At 40.7% G+C, this 22,465-nt stretch overlaps 1 protein-coding gene across 1 annotated transcript in view; it reads left to right on the top strand.

Moving 5' to 3' along the window:
- Positions 1-22,465, top strand: part of LOC109029629 (uncharacterized) — a 203,587-nt gene that overhangs the window by 165,056 nt on the left and 16,066 nt on the right. The window contains exon 6 of the mRNA XM_072302531.1: positions 11,726-11,756. Coding sequence (XP_072158632.1) covers positions 11,726-11,744 — 19 coding nt within the window. The 3' untranslated portion in view covers positions 11,745-11,756. The remainder of the gene's footprint in view (positions 1-11,725; positions 11,757-22,465) is intronic.

The following is a 22,465-nucleotide window of genomic DNA, read 5'->3' as shown; positions in this document are numbered from 1 at the left end:
GATTCAGAATGAATGAATCAATCAATGAAATATTTTTCGCAGCAGTTGTGTTCTTCAACAAAAAGTTATTTGATTTATTTAACTTATGTCATATTTGTGATTGGTATAAGAATTGTCATAATTAATTATCTTCTTTTCGGCTATTTTCTTCAAAATCAAGGCAAAATGTATCATCAAAAGTTATTTCTGTTAAAACTACTACCTTATATTTTTCTACTCCTGCTAAGCACCGGTATATTTATAAATTGATTATTTTCTCTAATTTTCACAGTACATTCTTTTTTTTAATAAATTACAGTATTTTTTTGCAATTTCTTTTTTTCTCTTATTACTTAGGATCAACCTTTTTCTACTAGTCGCACGGAGTGTTGTATGTATTTTTACCACCGGGCAGGTCGTACCATACTCAGAACTTTCATAGAGAAGGGAATGTAGTAAGGAATATCCATGAGAAAGATGGCCTTTGAAAAACTGACTTCTTTCCAAAATTCAGTCCGATTTCAAGGTTTTTGTGTTCACAATTGGACGTATTTCTATCAAACAGATTTATATGCAGGTGAAAAATATGGGGTGTGATCGTCAGTTCTCTGGACGTAAGAGTGAATGAGAATAATAAAGCGCCAGTGACGTCAACGGAAATGGATGCGGCTCCTCGGCTTTAACTCATGAGCCCTGTCCACAACGCTCTCTTGCCACGCCCGCGGCTCATGTACCCCGCATTCAGTTGGCACATAGTTCTTGTTTCCTGAATTTAAAATCCCGCTTTTCCAATTCTTCAAAAGGAATCACGATCACTGACCACATTGTTTCTTATGCAGCTTCAACAAGCACACCCCACATTTCTCACCCGCGCATGGTTCTGTTTGATAGGCTTAAGTGCAATTGGACCGTTTTCAAAAAGGAACCTTTTATTTCTAGTTCATTCTAGAGGACACGCAATTGCAGTTGGTTACATACTTATTTTTTTCACATACTTATTTGTTTAAGGATGAGCCATAAAATAATATCTTCTATCGCTAAATGTAGTCGGAAATGAATCAGCCGACCTTCGTTGCTCTAGATTTTGTCATGGACAAAGTAGATTCAAGTTCAAGTAGGTCGGTTTTGTTAACTCAGCTACAGGGTTTGTGGGAAACATAAACTCTTAAATTATCATTGAAAACTCCCAAGATTAATTGAAAACATTTCATTTGTCGTTCGAACGATGACAAAATTGAACTTTTTTGTGAAAGCCCTGTCAACAGGCCCGCCACAAGGGGGGATACTGGGCCCTTGGTACCGGGGCCCGTGACGCAGGTGACAAACCACTACGAATTCATGTGTAACCCTTGTCTTGTAGGGAAAAGTGAAAAAATTACCCTAAAAATTCCGCAAAAGGTGAATGAAGTTTCAAAAACACGCTAGGGCACTATAAAATTTTTCTTACTGTTTTAGAGATTTCTATCTATTTTCAAGATTTTGAGTATATGTAGAATGATATTTTTAGTAACTGCGTTTCATTTTCTTTCGTTGTCGGATGCTAAGAGGCTCCTGTCTGGGCATCCTCAACTTCAATGGCTCAACTCCCTTACCATAGACGTACGAAAGGGGAGTCCAGGGGGGCCCGGCTCCCCCTAGAATTGTAGAGTATCATCGGCCCCCCTCAAAAATAAATTTATAGATGTTTTGAATGCAACAATTTGAAAGTATTTGGTGCTGAAAGTAAAAAAAAAAAGATAATTATTCTGCAGAAATTGATGGAAAATCTCCATCATAAGAGCTTCAAAATGCGTCCAAATAGATTTAAATTTTCAAAAATTTCCCAGGGGAGGCCCCCCGGACCCCCCTCTGTGCTAAGGGCCCAGGCCAGAAAACTGGTACCAGGGCCCGAGATGGGATGTGGCGGGCCTGCCTGTCAACACTGACAAAAGTTCGGTTTCGTAAAACCATCCCTGTTTGGACAAGGCCTTCCATTTAAAAAAAACGAACGAACAAATTATGAAAGAACAAACATAAATGTGGTTAATAATTTTACCCTCCGCCGCTGCCGCGCCGACCGCACCGTGTTGGAGCAATGCGTGAAGTATTCATGCAGTCTTGTAGGCGCTATGCGTTTCAAGCCGACCGCAGTGTGTTTGACGCAATGCGTGAAGTATTCATGCAGTTCTTGTAGGCGCTATGCGTTTCATGCCGACCGCCGCGCCGCTCCGTTCCAGGTCAAATTGCGTGTTTGGTTTCTCTCATAATTCGACTAATTAAAGGTGTTGTCTCTTGTATCACCGAAAGACGACAAAATTAGAAATTACTATACTTTTACTCTCAGGAAATGAGAGATTTTGTCGTCTCTCCTCGTTTGTAATTTATTTTCTGAATCCGATTTTTCCTCCCTTTTTTGATACCTACATTCAAAAAGATTGCAAAATTTGCCGCCATGGGCCACGGCTTATGTGGCCACCCCCTTAACCCGGCCCTGTAGGCCATTACCCATCGTCGTTGCTTGTGTGCTTTTGAAAAGGTTGAAAACAGGACATGATGACACAGCTATTTTAGAAAAACAAATCTACGGAAAGATAAAATTCCAATTTAATTTAGAATATCTTATTGGTTTTTCCTTTTTTACAGAATTCATGATACTTTTGGAATTGTTTTACCCGCCCGTTATTCCTGATCTCCTAGTTTCGTCCCATGTTTTATTATTGGTTGATAGCCATTTCGGGAGTTGTTTTTCTCATCTTCAGGTACCCACTTTGTGTCTTTTTGATCACTTAACAACCCTTGAACACCCTAACAAGGAGTGATCAAAAAGAAAAAAGGATCTGAAGATGGAAACAACTCCCTAAATGACCATCATTCGATAATAAAAAAAAATGGGGCAAAACTCAGAGATCAGGAACAACCAGCAGGTACTCAAAACTACCGATTTAGAATGTCTAATGCAAATTTTCCAAAATTTTCCAAAAAAACAAGCGTTCACTCTCATTTATTGCGTCGAAACTTATATTTTTATGTGCGCCCTCCCTTTTCCCAAACAAAGGGAGATCGTGATGGAACGATGAAAAGGGTGACGTCGGTTACTAAGAACAGGGTTGCCACAGTCAGGGAATTCAGGGAAAAACTGGAAAATGTCAGGGAAAAATTTCAAATCACCATCATTTGCTTTCTCTAGTGAGTTTGACCTTTCGAACAAGAAAGCCGGAAAACTATTTCTACTTGTCTTTTTAAAAACGTAGCATTTGTTCAATTGTCAGGGAATTCCACCAAAATGTGTCAGGGAAATCAGGGAATTTGATTTTCCAGACTCTGTGGCAACCCTGTAAGAATTTTCTTTTCTTTTTTCATGCACCGTCATGTATTTATTCGTCGCGGGTATTCCCGGAGAAGGGTGGCAGAGCAGAGATACAGTCTAGACGACTTACATTAGTCGAAGGACTAAAGCGTGGGGTTACCGAGAGTGGTTGTCCCATGCCATCCTTCCCCAATCGGAGGGCTTCTTTGAAGAAGAGCGTAAGCGCCATGGGGACCTTACGGCGTTTACGTCTTTTTTTAAATAAGCCGCTCAATTCAGATCAAGCTGTCAATAGGAGGTCCATGTTTCTCATCAATTGGATCCATCCGAAATCCTCATATCCGCAATAGCGGCACCCGCAGTGTGATCTTATCTGGACTCTGGACGTTCCGTAACACGCTGGCAGGCAGGAAGACTAACGTGAAACCATTATTCCCACTGAAAAACTCATTGAGCGAACAAATCAACTATTCATTTCTACGTGGGGCTCAGTGGCGTAAGTCATTCATCTCAATCATACCTCCACCAGTTCGGCGCGGCAGCCCGCCGCAGCTTTTTCCTTCAGACTTGAGTAAACTCGAATTCTCAAAAAATTATATAGACATGTTGTTTTCGCTCTTGGTTTATTCCCCGGACGCCCAATACTATCGGGTCAGTTGCACTGCGGTCACAGAATCGTGTTTCGATGCTTGATTCTTGTAGATTAGCTGAAAGTATCAGGGTGTCTACAAATCTGGAATTTCCGGAAAGTCAAGTCTGGAAATAGTACTGATTTTTTAAGTGCGGTCCGGAAGTACCGGAAAAGTGCGGAAATTCCGCAAGGAGGTCTAGAATTTTTTTCATTTTCTTGTTATTTTCGTCGCAATTTGAGCGAGAAATTCGAATTTCGTCCAATGGAGGTACTGAAAAAGTTCTGTAAAAGTACTGATTTTTGGCCAGCCTGTTTCACTACTGTTTCAGTTAACACCCTGAATATTAAGATCTGTATAAACAGCGATTTCCTACGTTCAATATTAACCAAGATATTGCGCTTTGAAAAATTATGTCCATGATGTCATCCACCGTTCATGATGTTTTCCATAGGTTTAAATGGCAGATTAGTCGATTTATCGCAAAGCATGCCACGCCAATGCTGTACTATAAGCGCACGAACTTATAGCTTAAACGTTTTTTGGGTTTTTTGGGGTTTTTTTTTGTTTTTTTGCTCTACTTCCAAGTACGGCAAGCGGAAAACACGTATGTGCTACACAATACGAGCTTTTTGTCTCTATCTAAATTTCTCATGAGGTATTTGAAAACTTGCTTACACAATCTTCCATCTTATTTTGGGTTGAGACACTTTGTCATCTTATCGTTTGAGCAAGTGGAAGCTTCATGGGAGAATATAAAAAAGACAGTATCGAACGAATTCTTCACTGCACAACGTTCTTCGGGCATTGAAAAGCCTGCACCGAGCTGAAAGTTTTCGATGTGCACGACTATTCCTCAAATGACGGTTTTTATTGGCTTTCCTCGTGCATTTTTTCCCCATGCGCTCCGCTCTGCGAAGACGATAAATCAAGTGTAATGATAGTTTTAATAGCCTCATTTTCATAATTGAATTTGGCAACGCGGCCTCTTTTGAGGTTCGGAAAAAATGCTGTCAAAATTAAATCTTTCGAAAGGATACAACTATCAGGATAATTACATTGTGGGTTCGTTTCGACTCGATTGCCAATTGCATCCGAGTAACATTGTAAATGGACGTATTTTTGCCAAAAGAACCTATGTCCCCAGGATTTGCGTGCAACTTAGTTCATTTTAGCATAAACATGTCCAAATGAAGGAACACTCTGGGAAACACAATGAAAAGAAACAAAGGAAGAGATGAAGCCTCGGCACAAGACGTGCTGGCGCAAATAAGACCATAAATTACCGATAGTGGAACTCGTAAAAACTTCTGTCTAGACGAAAAATTAACTTCCAATTTGAAAGAGTTGAAATAAATGAAAAACGCTCATTTTCGATGTAAATCAATCGCGGTGAATAGGGAATCGCTGGAATTTCAAATTCGCGTCGCAGAACCTCGAACCCCTCAACCTCCGGAGCTCATGCAGTTCCGATCCGCGTGAAAAGAGCGAAATTAAAAGTGACAATATTGGTCCCTAGTTGTTTGGTCACGCATCTGCAAGCGTTAAATATGCTGGCGAAAAAGGAATAAAAACCGCAGCATTTTTATAACTATTGCTTTTTTATTGCCGCGTGCAATTTGATTTCAAAGCTAACATACCGTACATGACTTACGGTTGCCAAATTGACCATGAGATGAGTTTGCTGGAAGAAAAAAGCGAATCGGAAAAAACAACACTGGAAAAAAAACGCATTGGATCTAGAGTCCAGACTCTTGAAAACATCGACAAGAAAAAGTACTCTTGATTCAATCAGAATCTAGCGATCGTTCAAAGGATCGTTCAAAGGGTGTTCGCAGCGAACACCTTAATAATCGATTCTTTACTACGGATTCAAATGAGGAAATATCGATAATAGATCATTCACGCCACTGTTATGTACTCTTATTTTCCTCCCCTAACCCAGATGAGGTCGCTGCTTGCAAGTGGCTAACGCATTGGATTCCCACCGATGTGATCCAGATCCGATCCTGGCGCCTGGCGACTAATTTTTAATGAGGTCACAGATTTTCCACTCAAAGATTCGGTCACCTCAAATCAAAGATTTGGTCGATTTGACACAGGGAAAACTACCACAAAAAAGGTAACCGACCGATTGTGTTACTTCGCGTATTTTACTTCCCATACTAACCTATAAGATTTCGGTTACTTTTTCTCGTGTCTACGTATCCCTCAAAAATTAAGATGCGGACGTACTTGAAATTTCGTGTCGTACAACTTCAGATTATTCTCGAGCTAGCTCACGCCTTTAATGTAATTGGGAAATTAATGATTCGTTAGAACGAGACAGAAACAAATCAAGTGATAATGACGTCTCAACTGAAGAGTACTGCGGATGAATAAGTTTAATGAAATTCTTGAGACTGATTAGGAAAAAAAACGCGTTTACAGGAAAATTGAATGGAAGCTTAATTTTTCTACCTGTGTGTAGCAACCTACAACCTAGACAAGTAGTGATGAAGGCAGCGCCATCCACCCATTATCACCAAGTCGGCCTCCATACGTCTAAAAAATCCTTCATTTCCTGACTGTGTCAAATTTCGCTGTGACGCACACTGGATCGAGTCAATCAGGGAAGTCGTACCTGAAATTTTTAACTCAAACTGCAAGTACTGATGTTTATTTCGTCAAATTTTAAATTTTTAGGGATGTCTCTCTTGGAAAATTTCACGAGAAAACCGATGGATGAAACCACTTTTAGAATCTCAAAGTTTTGTATGACCGGAGGTATGAGTTAAAGTTTCCAAATTTTGTCCGACCTCTCCTATTGACTCGATCTACTGTGTGACGGCTTTCTTTTTTGTTCTCCACTGAAAGAAAAGGCGCTTGGCTCAAGCATAATGATTCTTGAATTTAGCGGTGAGAATTTTTTTTTTATCTTGATCAAAGCTGAATTTTTCTTGATACAAGGAAAACAATGGTTGGGTTAAACAAGAAAGTAGTTAATACTATGCAGCAAAATTCAAAATACTTCTTGGCGACAAATTTAAGATCCTTTTTTTCTCAGTGTCAGCTTTTGCAGTACTGGAAAAAAAAAAAAAAAAAAAAAAAAAAAAAAAAAAAAAAAAAAACACATTGGATCTAGAGACCAGACTCTTAAAAACATCGTCAAGAAAAAATACTCTTGATTCAATCGGATTTTTGCTTAAATCAAGAACCAAGCCTTTTAATTTGAGCGGATTTCCTTTTGATTCGCAAGCAAAAATCTGATTGAATCAAGAGTATTTTTTCTTGTCACTGTTTTCAAGAGTCTGGGACTCTAGATCCAATGTGTTTTTTTCCCAGTGAGGGTGTAGCTCCAGTCCTCTCGTCGCAAGTATCGAAAAACCAGACGAATTTTCAACAAGTGTGCAACTCAGGAGCGTTATGCGAATTTCCGCCACGGGTCGCGGTGCAGCGCGGAGCTGCAGTTCTGCACGGGCCTTTGGAAGCCGGCTCCGTCGTGGAGAAGTTTTATGGCTTTTCGCCTATTTTCCCCCTTCACCTCAATTTCCTCGCCTTCTTTTCGGTGCCTCCATCTCGCTCAGCGAATGATCGATTATCGATAGTCCCTATTTGAAACCGTAGGAAAGAATCGATTATCAAGGTCACCCTGGTCATCGAGCCTTTCCATAGGTTTAAATGGCAGATCAATCGATACATGGCAAAGCACTGATCCCACTGCCATGCCGCACGTTCCTGCGTTCTCTGCACGAGCAGATCTACGCGATCAGCGAGGATTCCATCTGCATGTCTTACGATTTCTGTCGCAGCGATCCCGGCTCTAGTTTTCCGCCCATTCGTTCGCCCATTATTGGCTCTTCGGCGAATCCGCCAGCGAGGGATCTAACTGGCAGTGGCCCTTGCCGAATCGTGGCTTGTGCGGTCTTCCCCCGTAAAAGCCGCGAAATTGGACGCTGTTTCTCTATTGTTTTACTCGGAATCTTCGGCTCAATACCCCCCGTAAAGTGCCCCGGAGTGGATCGTATCCCTCGTGCAACGACCTCGATTCGATTTATCATAGGTCCTTTTTCAATCTCCCGGGCAGGAGTTTTAGTATATATGAGCATGCATTAAGTGTCAACTATAGCGTTGTATTAAATTGGGTACGTGTCAACCTTCTTTTTCAGTCTCTCGCTCTGCTCACTGACTCGCGCGAACTCAAGGCAGAACAGAAAAGCGTTTAGATTAAGTTATCCTGTCTTGAAGCTACGCTTGAAAAAGTTCGATCCTGCTTATCGAAAGTTGAGTATCGCTTATCGATCGGAATATTCGACTTTTTTCTTGTTCAGTGCGAAAAAAAATGGCAGAATCCTTACTTTTGCGAGGAATTTTAAAAACATGTTTTTACTTCGCGTTTGACCTCCTATTATCTAGTCGCTAAATGAAGGTGGGAGGAAAAGAATCGTTCAGGTTTTTGAAAATATTTTTTGGTGGTATTTACTGCATAGGCTCGGCTCTTCGGTTAAAACCCGTCTTGGCAAGGAGGAGGAGGAGGAGGAGGAGGAGGAGAAGGAGAAGGAGGAGGAGGAAAAACCACCTTGCAATAGGAGGTTTTTTGTTTTAGAAAGGAAGCGAAGAGTTCAGAGCTTTCGTAGTATTTTATGGTTCGTAAAAATATATCCTTGGCTTTGATTGAAAATGTTAGTTCTTGATGTTTGATTGTGTTCGAGTCAATATTAGTCAATCAAATTTTAGCCATCCATCAATAATTAAACCGTGTCGAAGTATGGTAGATTCCGGTCTTCGTAGTCCACCTGTTACATTAGTCGCACAACGGACATTAGCTTACGTACGTGCTGGTACATACTATCACGTGTGATTCGAGTCAATATTAGTCAATCAAATTTTAGCCATCCATCAATAATTAAACCGTGTCGAAGTATGGTAGATTCCGGTCTTCGTAGTCCACCTGTTACATTAGTCGCACAACGGACATTAGCTTACGTCCGTGCTGGTACATACTATTTATTTAGCAGAGTGCTGACAAACTCCCAAAAATTATTCGACATGAAAATATCTAACTTTACGAGCACAATATTCCATAGACATCCGAACTTTCTTATGCAAGAAAAAGCAAAATCCTGAAGGTGGTTTCATAACACTAATATCTTGGGCCCTTGTTATTGTATTATGTTATCCGGGAAAACGGAATTTCGACGGCCAAAGTTTGAGACCACTAATCTTCATTGCGGTGTCTCGTAATCAGAGCTCGTAATGTTCGTTTCTATTTTATTTGTGCGAAGAGACACGTCAACTTTATGGCTTGAAATTTAAACAGAATATTTTAGTGGCAGAGAAGAAAAATCGACGAAATTTTCAAGAAATTACCTTGACTAATTTTTTAAAGAAACAATTAAGTATGACAGGTAGTCTGCAGCATCGCAAACGCACATACGGGGTTTCATATTTTGCCAATTGATTTGATTCATAAAACATCATTTTTTCCACACAGTGTTCATTATTTTCCATGCAAAAGCACAAACAGCACCTGAAACCTAGTGTAAAGGGTCTTATCGCAATTTTTTCTACTCTGACGAGGCGGGGAATCGTAAAGTTACAGTTGTCTAAATCAGGATTAAGAAGCATCGTTGAGTTTGAACCAATTTTCCGGTAACTCTGCCCCGCGTTACGGCAAAGTTTTACGCCTGCCCCAAATATGAAGATGAGGTACTTCAAGGAGGATTTTCCTACATTACCATCCGACCATTAAAAAGTTTGGCGCTTACAGGAGATGACTGCCACACTAATTTTAAGCGTAAACAAAAAGTTTCCGCCTTCTGACTTTTGCAGATTAAGGAGTTGCTCGTGGGTAATAAACAAAAATGTATATTCTCATACGAACATGTTGCCAAATACAGCTTTGAGATTTAATGGAATATGCCAAAGTTTTCACTTCCAAAGTCAATTGAATCAGTGAGAAGGAAAACGCACCAACTCGGTAACTCGAAAATGATCAATTTTCATTGAAGACCGTTAATTTACATAAAGGTCATTGAAGTTAGCGCATCTGTTCCAACCTGGACTTTTAAGTGTCCATGAGTACACTGGAAAAAAACCACATTGTATCTTGAGTCCACACTTGTGAAAACATTGACAAGAAAAAATACTCTTGATTCAATCGGATTTTGCTTGAATCAAAACGAAATCCGCTCAAATTAAAAGGCTTGGTTCTTGATTTCAGCAAAAATCCGATTGAATCAAGAGTATTTTTTCTTGTCGATGTTTTTAAGAGTCCGGACTCTAGATCTAGTGTTTTTTTTTTTTTTTTCCTCCAGTGCAGTACTACCACAATTTATTAGAAATATACATATCATCCAACAAATCGGGGTAGTACCACAATTTTAGGGGATAAACCCTGACACTTTTTCTTCGTGTAGTCGGCAAATCATGAAAATCTCATGATGGATTTTTCTATATAACTATGACCAAAATAACTATAATTTGAAGAGTCTGCGAGCTTTCGGTGATGATGACTCGAAACTTTCCAGGTTGTCGGGGGCGATAAAACTTCCCGGCGCTCAGCTCCAGACCTGGGAGTCGCGCGGCCCGGAAACGAATGTCATCGGGATGGGCGCGGGAAGTGTAAAGCGCGGCATTAATACACGACAGATACAAGTAATCAGGCGCGAAAAGTCCCGGCATCTCGGGACGGGGCCGTCTGTGTGAAATTGCAAATTAATTCAGTCCCGCCGAAGGTGCGATAATTAGACGACACGAGGTTCGGAGGCGACACGGAAAGGGTTGGGTTGCGGCGAGGAAGCGCCTGTAGCCGACTGAGATTAAAAGGTTCCCGGCGAGGATTCAACCTATTCAAAACAGCTTTATAACTGTCGATAATGTACCCGACCGACGCGCTGCGGCCCCCGCCGAAAGTTCGCGCCGCTCCGCTCATTAGCCGGAAGAAAGGGCGGTGGCGGCGCTACTGTCGAGCTTTTTTCACGCCTCGCCGATGGAGATGTCGCATGTGTGAGGGATTCGCGATTTGACTTCTGATTCTCATGCAAAAGTTCGCAAGAAACACGATGGTGCCTCTGGTTTTCTCTAAAATCAACTCCCAAGCTCAAAAAAAGCTCTCAAGTTGAGGCCAAAATGGAGGGGATATCCCACGCTATCCCGAGAGTCCACCTCTACATCAAGACAAACTCTCCATGCAAAGATAGGGAGCAAATACATTGACAGGGCTGCAACTTTATTTGGGGACTCTAAAACTGAAAACACAGCATCACTGCTAATGTATTTGCTCCCTATCTTTGCATGGAGAGTTTGTCTTGATGTAGAGGTGGACTCTCAGGATAGCGTGAGATATCCCCTTCATTTTAGCCTCAACTTCAGAGCATTTTTTGACCTTGGGAGTTGATTTCAGAGAAAACCAGTGGCACCATCGTGTTTCTCGTGAACTTTTACGTAAGAATCAACAGTCAAATCGCAAATTCCTCACACATGCAACATCTCCATTCGATGACGTCATTGGGTACCGGGACTCGAATTCCGGCTCTCGTCTCGAGCGTACCCATATTCTTGGCCATCTACCGGAGCCTTTCGAAATGATGATATTTTTATGATTTTGGTGATACAATAAACTACATGAAGTCTTGAAACTCTCTCTATTGCTCTTCCTCAGATTGGCAAGAACATACTAACAAAATTCCAAGTCAGAATGTTCCTTAGCTTGGTGAAAAAATTCAACTTAAGAAAAAATTAGGTATCATCCGATTAAGTTAGGGTGATTTTGATCCTTCAATCTGTCATTTATCGATACTCTTCTTCATTTTTTATGGGTGTACCTTATCATCTGCTTTGTTTGTTTCAGATTTTGTTCCCGTCGCTGAATATCTTATTTGGTAAGTGATCATCCCTTTGGATTTTTATTCATAAAGGAATTACAGATGGTGACAGTTTTGTCCCATGCACCCACACTGTTGAAAATCTGAAAATTCATTTTTTACCACTACTCCTAATCCACACGTTTCCCATTCAATGTGCGTTCAAATAACATGTAGCGTAAATCATTCAGAGTTAAATGAACTCCTAGTGGATTCACTCATCGTGGTGCAGAAGGCCCCTATATACCGTATCTTGTATATGTCTCGTGAAAAGCATCACGACCGAAAGAAAATTGGATTTCCTTCCTCCCATTATTTACAAGCTAAATAATGAAGATCCCGTAAATGTGGAATCCGCGCACTAAAATTCCGAGAGGGAACACGGCGAAACAATGCGAGTCTCCGATTCGGCCTTTGCGATGTATCGATTTATCTGAGATTCAAACCCATGGTAAAGGATCGATAAACAGGGTGTTCGCTACGAACATCTTAATAATCGATCCTTCACCACAGCTTCGAATGGGGGAAATATCGCCGATCGATCATTCGCGCCTCGCCACCGGGCTTTTGTCGGGCGAGAAAAACGCGGGATTCTTCGGAGAAAACATAAAAGGAGTGTAATTGAAAGTTCCCGGAACATTATGGCCGCGGGACCGGGGCCTCGGAAACTAGAGAAGTTATGTAAAAACTGTTATAAAATGTACTGAAAGACATTAAAATTATGGTGGGAGGTTTATGGCCATCATCCGCGACCGCCGCGGAGGGGGGGGGGAGAAGGGTGGAATGGAGGAAGCGTTTTGGAGAAGGGGCTGCGCGGCGCACCATGGCTAAATACTCTCCGCACTTTTTTATGATTTCGCGAATTTTATGAGAGAACTCCGAAGCTGGTCTCGCCTTCATATTTCATTCCAATCGCGACCCTTCACCTCTCCCGCTCGCCCGCCGCGCGCTCGGGAAAAACGTCGTATGTGCCTCTGAGCGCTGCTTAGTTTCCTTTGACGCGTGAGGACTTCTCCGAGAAACTTTTGGGATACTCTTGTTTTTCATTCGACACAAATTTTTGTCGGAATTTTATCGTAAAGTATATTTATAAATTCATAGGAAAAATGCGCGTAACTTTCGTCAAAATTAAATATTGAATCGGAGGAAATTTGGCAACATCTGAATCCTCGCACGGCGTTTGTCTCCCGCTCGTTGTTGCGTTCGCCCAACTCTGAGTCTATTACTGCCATGTCAAGGAAAAACGCCTTATGAACAAACAGACGTTGCCAAATTTCCCCCCAAAAATAAACTGGTTTTTGGTTTTAGTGATTTACATTGTTCCTGGAATTTTTCGTGAAATATCCTTCGCCCTGTAATCTGATTTGTTTGAGATATAAGAAAAATCTTCTTAACTCCCAGATAATGATTATTTTGTCGAAGGAAATTTGGCAACGTTCAAATGTCCATACGGCGTTTCACCTTAGCACGGCGGATTAAGCAGTCGCGAAAGGGCTGAAATTGCATCGTCCTTCATCTCATGCATATTGTGCGAGCGGCTCATGCCGTAGCCAATAACAATTCACGTTTGATTCGCTATAGAGTGCGTTTTTCGACCGGTCGTTTAAGTCCGATCTGCGAGGAATGAGAAAATCGTTCCTCTTACGCTGCCATTTAGCAGGCATTTCTTTCAATGTCTGTCTCATGCAAAGATAATGAAACCAGGAATTGCGTCCAATTCCCAGTCTAAAAGTCAAATTAACTCACCTGGATGGAACTCCTTAGAAGAAAAAAGCCTTGGAATCTTCGAACACGATTTTCTCAAAACTTAAAGACTCAACATCCGCTGTTCAGTGTTCACACCCATGTCACAGGCAAGTAGTCTTTGGACAGTTCGCGAAATGTTGTAAATTTATGACCAAGAGCTCACAAGTTTTCAATGTTTTGGGAAAATTCACCCATCAAATCTACAAACTCTCCTCGTTCCTCCCTCTTCAAATGTTTCTCATGTATTTAAAAGTTAAAATCCTCGGAATTCTGTGTTCTATTAATATGCCGAAAATTTCAACATGAATGTTCGCCCACGACCTGAAAATTGTTTGTCATATACTTTGTTACAGTGAAATCTATCTTACATCAGCCATGAATTATTTTGTCCAAAATTAGGAACAGAATCAGAGTTTCAATCCACGTGTATATATTTGACTATTTGCCAAAATGCCTGATTTCACTATTTGCCTGCGACGCATATCGTCGTTTCCTAGGCGAAGGGCGTAATTCTACTCCGAGGGAGTCAAATTGACTCAAACGATTCGATTTTTCACAAGAATGTACAAGTGCAATTTCTGTCCAAATTTTTTCTGATTTTGGCATTGGATCAAATGAAAAAACAGTGATATTCTCAGTCAAAGATGCCCAAGATACTACAATTAAAATTGCAATTTGTGAGGGAAAATTTGGCAACGTTAAAATGTCGTCGCGTCTGAACGTCTACAAGTCCGAAATTTCCGGAAATAGTGCTGATTTTTAAGGGCGGTACGGAAGTACTGAAAAAGTGCTGAATATCCGCAAGAAGATCCGGCATTTTTTCACTTTTGCCGCAATGGACCTCTAGATAAGATACGAAGTTAAGCATTCTGATACATGTTTTCTAGCCAGAATTTCATGTAGAACTCGATTCTTGCATTGAAAATTACTGAAAGCAACTCCTATCTGAGATATTAACGTTTTTACTTAAAATTGGCTATGGGACATTTGAATTGTCCGGTTACAAGAATCACAATACTCTACGTTAGTCAAATCGCACACTACAACAGTTTTGTCAGGCTTCTCAATCAAACATTGTTCATGCTCCACCCCTTATCGGTCAAAGTGTAAACAATTTGCTATAGCTGAGCCAAAGCGTCAAGATTGAGATTGCGATACTTACGTGTCGCATAGACTGCCACGGCTTAGTTTGGTTTGTGATTTGACTCACGTAGACTATTGTGTTTTCATGAGCAGGAGGTTTGAATTCACGCGTCAAGAAACATTTAATATCTTGATTAGGAGTCAATTCCAGTAATTTTCGTCACACGAATCGTGTTCTACGTGAAATTTTGGTAAAGAAACATGTATCAGAATCCTTAGCTTCGTTCCTTGTCTAGTGGTGCATTTGAGCGAGAAATTCAAAATTTTGAAAGATTCTAAATTTCATCAAATGGAGGTACTGAAAAAGTACTGAATTTTTCTGTTGTGGAGGTACTGAACTTCTTGGGAATGTACTGAAAAAGTGCTGGATAAACATACTGATTTTTAGCCAGACCCTGATAACGTTCTTTAGTGGGAGAAACGACAATATGTAAGAAAATTATCCGGCATCCTTGTTTTTCTTCTCGTGAAAACAATGGGTGAAATCCAGGGCTGCCACAGTCAGAGAAAACCGGGAAATGTCAGGGAATTGTCAAAAGTCAGGGAGAACCGGGAAATGTCAGGGAAAATGATGAAAATGTCAAGGAAAATTTCTCAAATCACCTTCATTTGCCAGTTAGAATGAGTTTGAGATTTCGAACAAGAAATTTTGCCTGAAAACTATTTTCAATTATGCCTTCTCAACCATCCGTCAGATCTTCAATTGTCAGGAAATTTCACCAAAATGTGTCCGGGAAATCGGGGAAATGTGAGGGAATTTCATTTTCTAAATTCCGTGGCAACCCTGGAAATTGGCAACGCTGACAATATCGGTAAGGGAGGACGCGAGCGCGACAGGATTAGAACGGAAACATATGTTTGAACGAAAATATTGAAGTCGTTGTTGTTAGATTGACCATTGTTTTTTAAGACCGGATGAGGCTCCGCGCGCCGCAGCCGTGCTCATGTAGGTGTACCTGCATTTTATAGAAAACGGGGGTATGTTTAATAATGATAACATTAAAAATTTCAAACAGCACTCCGCTCCTTTTTCACGAATGGGTGAATCCCGGGCAGATCCGGTGTAATTGCTTTCGATATATCATTACCCTCCCGAGACAAAGGATTACAAATTGGGCGTTTTAATGGACGAGACGTGGCTAACGATTTTTCTTTCCCCGTCTTTTCCTCCCGCGCTTCCGACCGCTTCTTTTCAATCGCGTCGTGCTGTGGCGTGGCGTGCTTTGCGATATATCGATCGATCTGCCATTTAAATCTATGGAAAAATATCGATGAACAGGGTGATCGCCGCAAACACTTTAATAATCGATTCTTTACCATAGCTTCAAATGGGGAAATATCGATAATCGATCGTTCGCGTCCCGCTGCTGGTCTCGTGCTTTGCGATGGATCGATTGATCTGCCGTTCCAAGCTACGGAAAATGATCGATTATCAGGGTGTTAGGAAATGATGGACCGGACGCCTTGATATTCGATTTTATTACCGCAAATTCGAATGGGAATATATCGATAGTCAATTATCGAATCGGCGACGCTTCGCCAGCCGCACTTGAAAGAACGCCCCCTGTTTTCGCTCGCAATCTGAAGAGAACCGTCTTCCACTCCTAGAACCTAGAAATGTGTTCTTCGAAATGCTGGTAAAGTCAGAGAATCTCCAGTAGTTTTCCCGTTATTTTACAATGTTTTGTTTATGTCGACAACACCACTCGCAATTTTACTTCGGTTGAACGAAAATTTGGTTATCGTACCGGGAATCGTCGTGCACACTGGAAAAAAAAATAAATAACTTGAATTTGCCGTCAAAAAAGTTTCTTCTCGAATCAATAATAAAATCGCATGAATTAAGCGGGGATCTGCTCAGCTTGAGTTAGTTTCTTTTTGCCAAAATCATCTCTTCTGCATGGTTCAAAGAAAATTTCCTCTCGGTCGCAGATTCAAGAATATTTCTGCTCAAAGCAAGTCTTTTTTTTTGCAGTGCAACTACAGTTGGTAAATAACAACTGGTGTAATATTACCGACCGACGGAGAAAGTGATGGTGACACATCTCATCTGAAAGTGAACGTGAATACATTATGATTGAACTCGGGAGAAGATGGTTCAAATAAGTTGAACTCCGGAACCATATGATTCCAAACGAATCCAAGTCAAATTTTTTCTGATCCAGGGTGTCTTTCATAGTCGATGCGCTTTTGGAGGAATAGGCGCATCAGTGCAGTTTTTGCTTTTTCAAGAAATTCATGTTTAAAGTTTCAAAATTACTCACATGGAGCCTAATGATGGCAGAAAGGAAGCTTAACCTCACTTTGATGCTTTAAAGTTGGATTTTAGCTGTGAGTTTTTCAAGAATGTAGTTTCGGACTATTTTTAGCTGAGTTCATGAATATCTTGATTTTTTCCAAAACTGCACTTATGCGCCTATACCTGCAAGCCCCTCAATTGGATCGCATGTAACAAAAAGGAACCAGCGTGATTACATTGTTTCCAAAACTGTGCAACTTTTTTTTTCTTCTAAAAGTACTGAATTATGTGTACTGTATTAAAAGTTACACAATTTTTTCCCTTTAAACGTAAACATTTTTTGGTGGGATGCAAAAATTATTTGCTAATTCGGGAGATAGTTTAGATAATTCTAAAGACTTAACATTTTAACAACGTTGTAATTGCGCTGGTTCCTTTTTGCGAAATGCGATCCAACTGAGATTCGCTCAAAGTCAAATAATAAGAGACTTGAAATATTCGAGTAAATGCATCAACTTAACAAAGATTTCACTCCAAACTTACGCGTAGCTCTCCACACATCAGCATGCATCCCTCAAAGTCATTTGCGTAGAATTTCAGCACTCAAAAACGGGCCCAGAGCTCAACGACGAAGGTTGCTGAAATCCTCCCCCTTAATGGCCCACGTCATGCATAACATTTAAATGGCAATGCAGCGATCCTGGAGCTTCTGTCACTCGGTATTTGTTGTCATGTAATTTATTTTGATACCCAAGCTCGACTCCTATCGGAAGAGATTTAAAAATCACCGATGATTCATTTAGCCCGCTTGCATAAGTTACTCGCATGCACCTTGATGAGGATAAATCAGTGTTCGACAGCGGAAGTAAGGACTGTAATTTGGTTATGGCTCAGTTTACCAGCGCGGCGTGGGGAGCTGCGTAGGGAAATTTAAATGATAATAATAAATCCGGGAGATTTGCATGTGTGAGCCGCAGTGAAAACGCATCGAAAGCTGACAATACGCAAATGCAGGGGTAAATAGATCCCGCAACCCTTTGCAACATTAATTACGCTCAATCAATGGAACCGCCGGCCGAAAACCAATCGGGCTGAGGCTTCAATAGGGCGGCCGAAAAGAATAGATCTTAAATTGAAGGATCGGAACTGCTGCCGCCGCGCTGGAAGCCGGCCGGGAAAATGCAAATTCTCAAGTCACTTTCGATCGAGTCATACACTCATATTCAAATCGTTCGATAAAAATGAATACTTGATTCTGCCCCGATCCGTCAGACGTCCAACACTACCCTGCTTTGGAGGAACGCCGTATTAGCCTTCGGATGTTGTCAAATTTCCGCGGATAAAACATGTATTTTTGCGGAAAGTTGTGCATGTTTTCCCTTGAAATTTTCAGACTCTTTAGATCGGATTACGAACGATATTCCCGGAAATTTTGTTTAAAAGATATTCACAAACTTTCCGGAAAATTCGTGATTTGTCGAAGGAAATTTGGCAACGTCTGGAATCTCATACGGCGTTTTTCCTTAGCCCGACATGGCAGCCCGCGCTATTCAAACGTGTAAAAATAAAGGAAGATACGCGTAATAAATGGGCCTCCGAACCCGTAAATTATATTTCTCAACTGGGCTCTCTTTTTAATGCACTAACGAGTATATTCGTATAAAAACACCACGCCTTATTAGCTATGCGCGCGAGGAGGGCCGTTCAAAGGGTAAATCCCTGACCGATATTTGCATAGCCACGGAGGCTACCCTCCATCAGGCACCGGGCCCCATCCAGAGGGATGCACTCGGTTGGACATAGAATCCACGTAAAAATTACAGGCACAAACTCGCAATTTATACGGGAGGTACCCCCGGTATGGACCATTCAATTCGCGAGGAGTATGTGGACCGCGCAAGTATAATAGGATAATCAGTCGCACGTAAATATGCTACGTTTTACGGCGTTTTTTATTAAGTATTGGTCATCCCCCGACCCTTCCCTTTTTGCAAAACTAGACACGGTTTCATAACGCATTTACATACGCGCTGATATTAAGCTAAATATGATTCGTGAGCGACCTCCACCCTTTCGACATAAAAATGAAATGATTTCACAGGGAGTCGCCCTCGAGGACTCCGGTTTCCGAAAGGGGTGACTTTGCCAACACCTGGCCGGGGAGGTTTTTTTACCTTCTTTTACCTTCTTCTCCGATGTCCTTTTCTTTGTACGGATCTCGGGGTCTTTTTGTTGAGTTTTGGTGATAAAATCTATTTTACAGACGCTCATTCAATGGCTGTATAAAAAAGCGAACTCAGTTGAAGATATCGCGCTCTCGCGGTAGATCCATACTGCCTTACTAAGAGGAAACACCGTATGAGCCTTCAGACGTTGCCAGGGCCGGATTTACATTTTTAGCGCCCGAGGCTAAACTTAGGGTGGCACCCTTAAAAGTAAGCGCTCTCGTGGGGGGGGGGGGGGGTTTCCCCAGACGCCCCTCCCCTTCACCTTCAGATCAGAGAGAGGATGTTAGGTGTCAGGAAAATGTTCGAATTCACCTTTAATAAACACGATTTTAAACAGTTTTGAGGTACGTTTACGTTTACGTTTGCAAGTTGGTTTTGGAAAATACAAAAAATAACGAAAGACTCGTTACTTAAATTAAAAAGAAAAAAAAATAATAAATTCTCAAAAATGTTGCGCCCCTCAGAATGTTGCTCCCTAGGCTACAGCCTATGCAGCCTATTGGTAAATCCGGCCCTGTTCACAGTGGAGATGTGAAGTACGGGCCAAAAAAAGAAAGAAATCCCTTCCCTGATTTCTTAGACGAAGGGGCGGCGTGTCTGTGTCATCATTTTGCATTTCGAGTAGCAATTCTTAATTTAGCGCGACTTGGCATTCGGGAAAAGGCTCGGCCGCAGGGCCGGATTTACATTTTTAGCGCTCTAGGCTAAACTTAGGGTGGCACCCTTAAAAGTAGGCGCTCTCGTGGGGGGGGGGGGGTGTCCCCCAGGAGCCCCTCCCTTCCAGATCAGAAGGAGGATGTTAGGTATCAAGAAAATGTTCAAATTCACCTTTCAAAAAACACAATTTTAAACAGTTTTGAGGTAGGTACGTTTACGTTTGCAAGTTGGTTTTGGAAAATGGAAAGTAACAAAAGACTCGTTAAATTAAAAAAAAAAAAAAAAAAAAAATTCTCAAAGATTTTGCGCCCTTCAGAATGTTGCGCCCTAGGCTACAGCCTATGTAGCCTATTGGTAAATCCGGCCCTGGACGTTGCCATGTTTCTTTTAATAAGTAACGAATTCTCTGGGAAAATTGTCGATGTTTTTCTTCGAATGTTTTTTTTGCAATTAAATCACAAATATCTGAAATTTTTTAGGAAAAATATGCATAACTTTCCTCAGAAATACATATTTTATCCGGGGAAATTTGGCAACTCTCCAATGTTCATACGTCGTTCTTCCTTAGCATAACAGTACAGATCACCGTTCGCTCCACGTCTGATTGTATTTTGCGGACAAGCTATGGAAAATCATATTCATTCTCCCAACATGCAACTCCTCGCTTCAGATGTATTAAATATACTTACATCACGGAGCGACTATTAGGAGAAAAAGCAGGGTGTTTTACTTTTTTTTATTAAGAAAAAAAAACTATCGGTATTCGCAAAGCTGTCCAAGATAAGAGGCTATTTCAATTTTAGTCCTACATTGTGCGAGACCTTTTGTAAAGAACTATTCCAAGCTCAGGCTCTATACGACTTAAATTATCTCTTTCTCCACCCAGCAGATAGGCGCTTTTGCAAAAGATGCAATGTAGGTCATAGCAATATTGATCAATTATAATTAACGAACCTTTTTTTAAAGAAGACGTTTTTTTCCTTTTTTGAAGATTTTTTTTTTGCTTTAAAATTTGTTTCGACTATGAGATTTTTTTTTTTTTTCGACTGAAGAAATAAGGAGCAAGATAACTTTTTCTCCATTTATAGGAATGTACCTTTGTCATCGATGACTTTGGTTGTCTCTGAATTTAAATAAAAAAAGTATCTCAGTTCAATAAAACGTTTTCTCCTCCAAGGAATTTTTTAATGTATAATTTTTTTTCAGTGATACATTTTTTTTCATACTTAGAACTTATTTTTAATCATTTTTCGAAGAATGATGAAACTCAGGAAACAAAGTTCATTGGGTCTAAAGTTCAGACTCTTAAGAAATTTGACATGAAAAAATGATCTTGATTCATCGGAATTTTGCTTAAATCAAAAGGAAATCCGCCTGGCTCTCGATTCCAAACAAAATCCCATCGAATCGAGAGTATGTTTTCTTATTAAATTTTATAAGAGTCTGGGCTCTGGATCCAAGAGGCTTTTTTTCTGATGAACTGCTCAATCTTTTTTTCCATTAAAAGAACGAAGCACAATGAACATCTAAATGTAACTCGTAGATAAACATTAAAGATGACACCGAAAGTATCTCTTTCGGAGTATACTCAATTTCTCGGTGAGATCACAGGCGCCACGATTTTAAGGCATAAATCTCGTGACATATGATTAATTAGAGAATGAAGCATGGGAAAGGTCAAGATTCGATGAACTTGTAAGTGGATTCAAACAGCAGAGACGGAAGGGCTTAAGGAAGAGGGTAGTGCGTAGCGCTATTTTCTAATCGAGGAGGGCTGAAGTAAAGCACGAACCGAACGAGGTTTCAGTCGGAAAAAAATCCGAGAAGGGGGTAATTTTGAAAATGTTCCTACCCTTATTTATCTTAAATTAAAAGTAATGTAATGAGAACGAATAAAAACTCTAAGTCGCTGAGCAATGAGATGCGGAACTTGTAATCCATCAAAACTGATGCGTTTGAGGTTGCCAACTTTAATGCGGAAATAATTTTTTAACATGTATCGCCGCTCTGTTGAGGTTTTTTCCGTGCTTTAGAGTTCTGATTTTCCAAACACGAATGCCCAAAAAATTTTGCTTATTAATCAATCTCCTCTTCTTTTTTTGTACTTTTTTTCGGCCCGATCACTGAGAAGGACTTAGTTGATCCATCAAATGTTTGGTCAAATCGACCGAAACCGTAGGTTAAAAAGTAAGGTAAAAGTAAGGTTAGAAAGTAAAGGAAAATGTCCTGCTGAACTAATGTACTCTAATTTCTCACGGTATCACTCTGAGTTCGCCACTTGCTAGCGCATCTGACTGTCACTAATGTGATCGAGGTTTAATGCATTACATTTTGCAATAAGGAACCACTATCTCTGGCTCTCCCATAAAAGCACATATCTGCGTAGGGAAACCGATAGCATGTATGTTGTTTCTAAAATGGGCCAGAAATAGTGGTTCCTTATTGCAAAATGTAATCCAAATTATGCTGGCTCGCGCCGGATTTTAACGAGGTTGCAAATATTTAACCCCAAAGATTATTTCAATGTGATTCAAAGAAAAACTAACCAAAACTTATTAACCCCACGTTTAGGTTCCTTTGCGTTCTACCTCCCATTAACACAGAATGTCGGTTGCCTTTTCTTAATATTTGTGGCATCAAATTTAGACCTCATCGGATATGGGTCACGAACTACCCGGCCGTTGACCCTGGGCCACATGATCTTTACTCTATCA

This window comes from Bemisia tabaci, chromosome 7, assembly GCF_918797505.1.
Source record: "Bemisia tabaci chromosome 7, PGI_BMITA_v3".
NCBI classification, from domain to species: Eukaryota; Metazoa; Arthropoda; class Insecta; order Hemiptera; family Aleyrodidae; genus Bemisia; species Bemisia tabaci.
The sequence above is the reverse complement of the archived record's forward strand: the minus strand, read 5'-3'. Positions and strand labels throughout refer to the sequence as shown.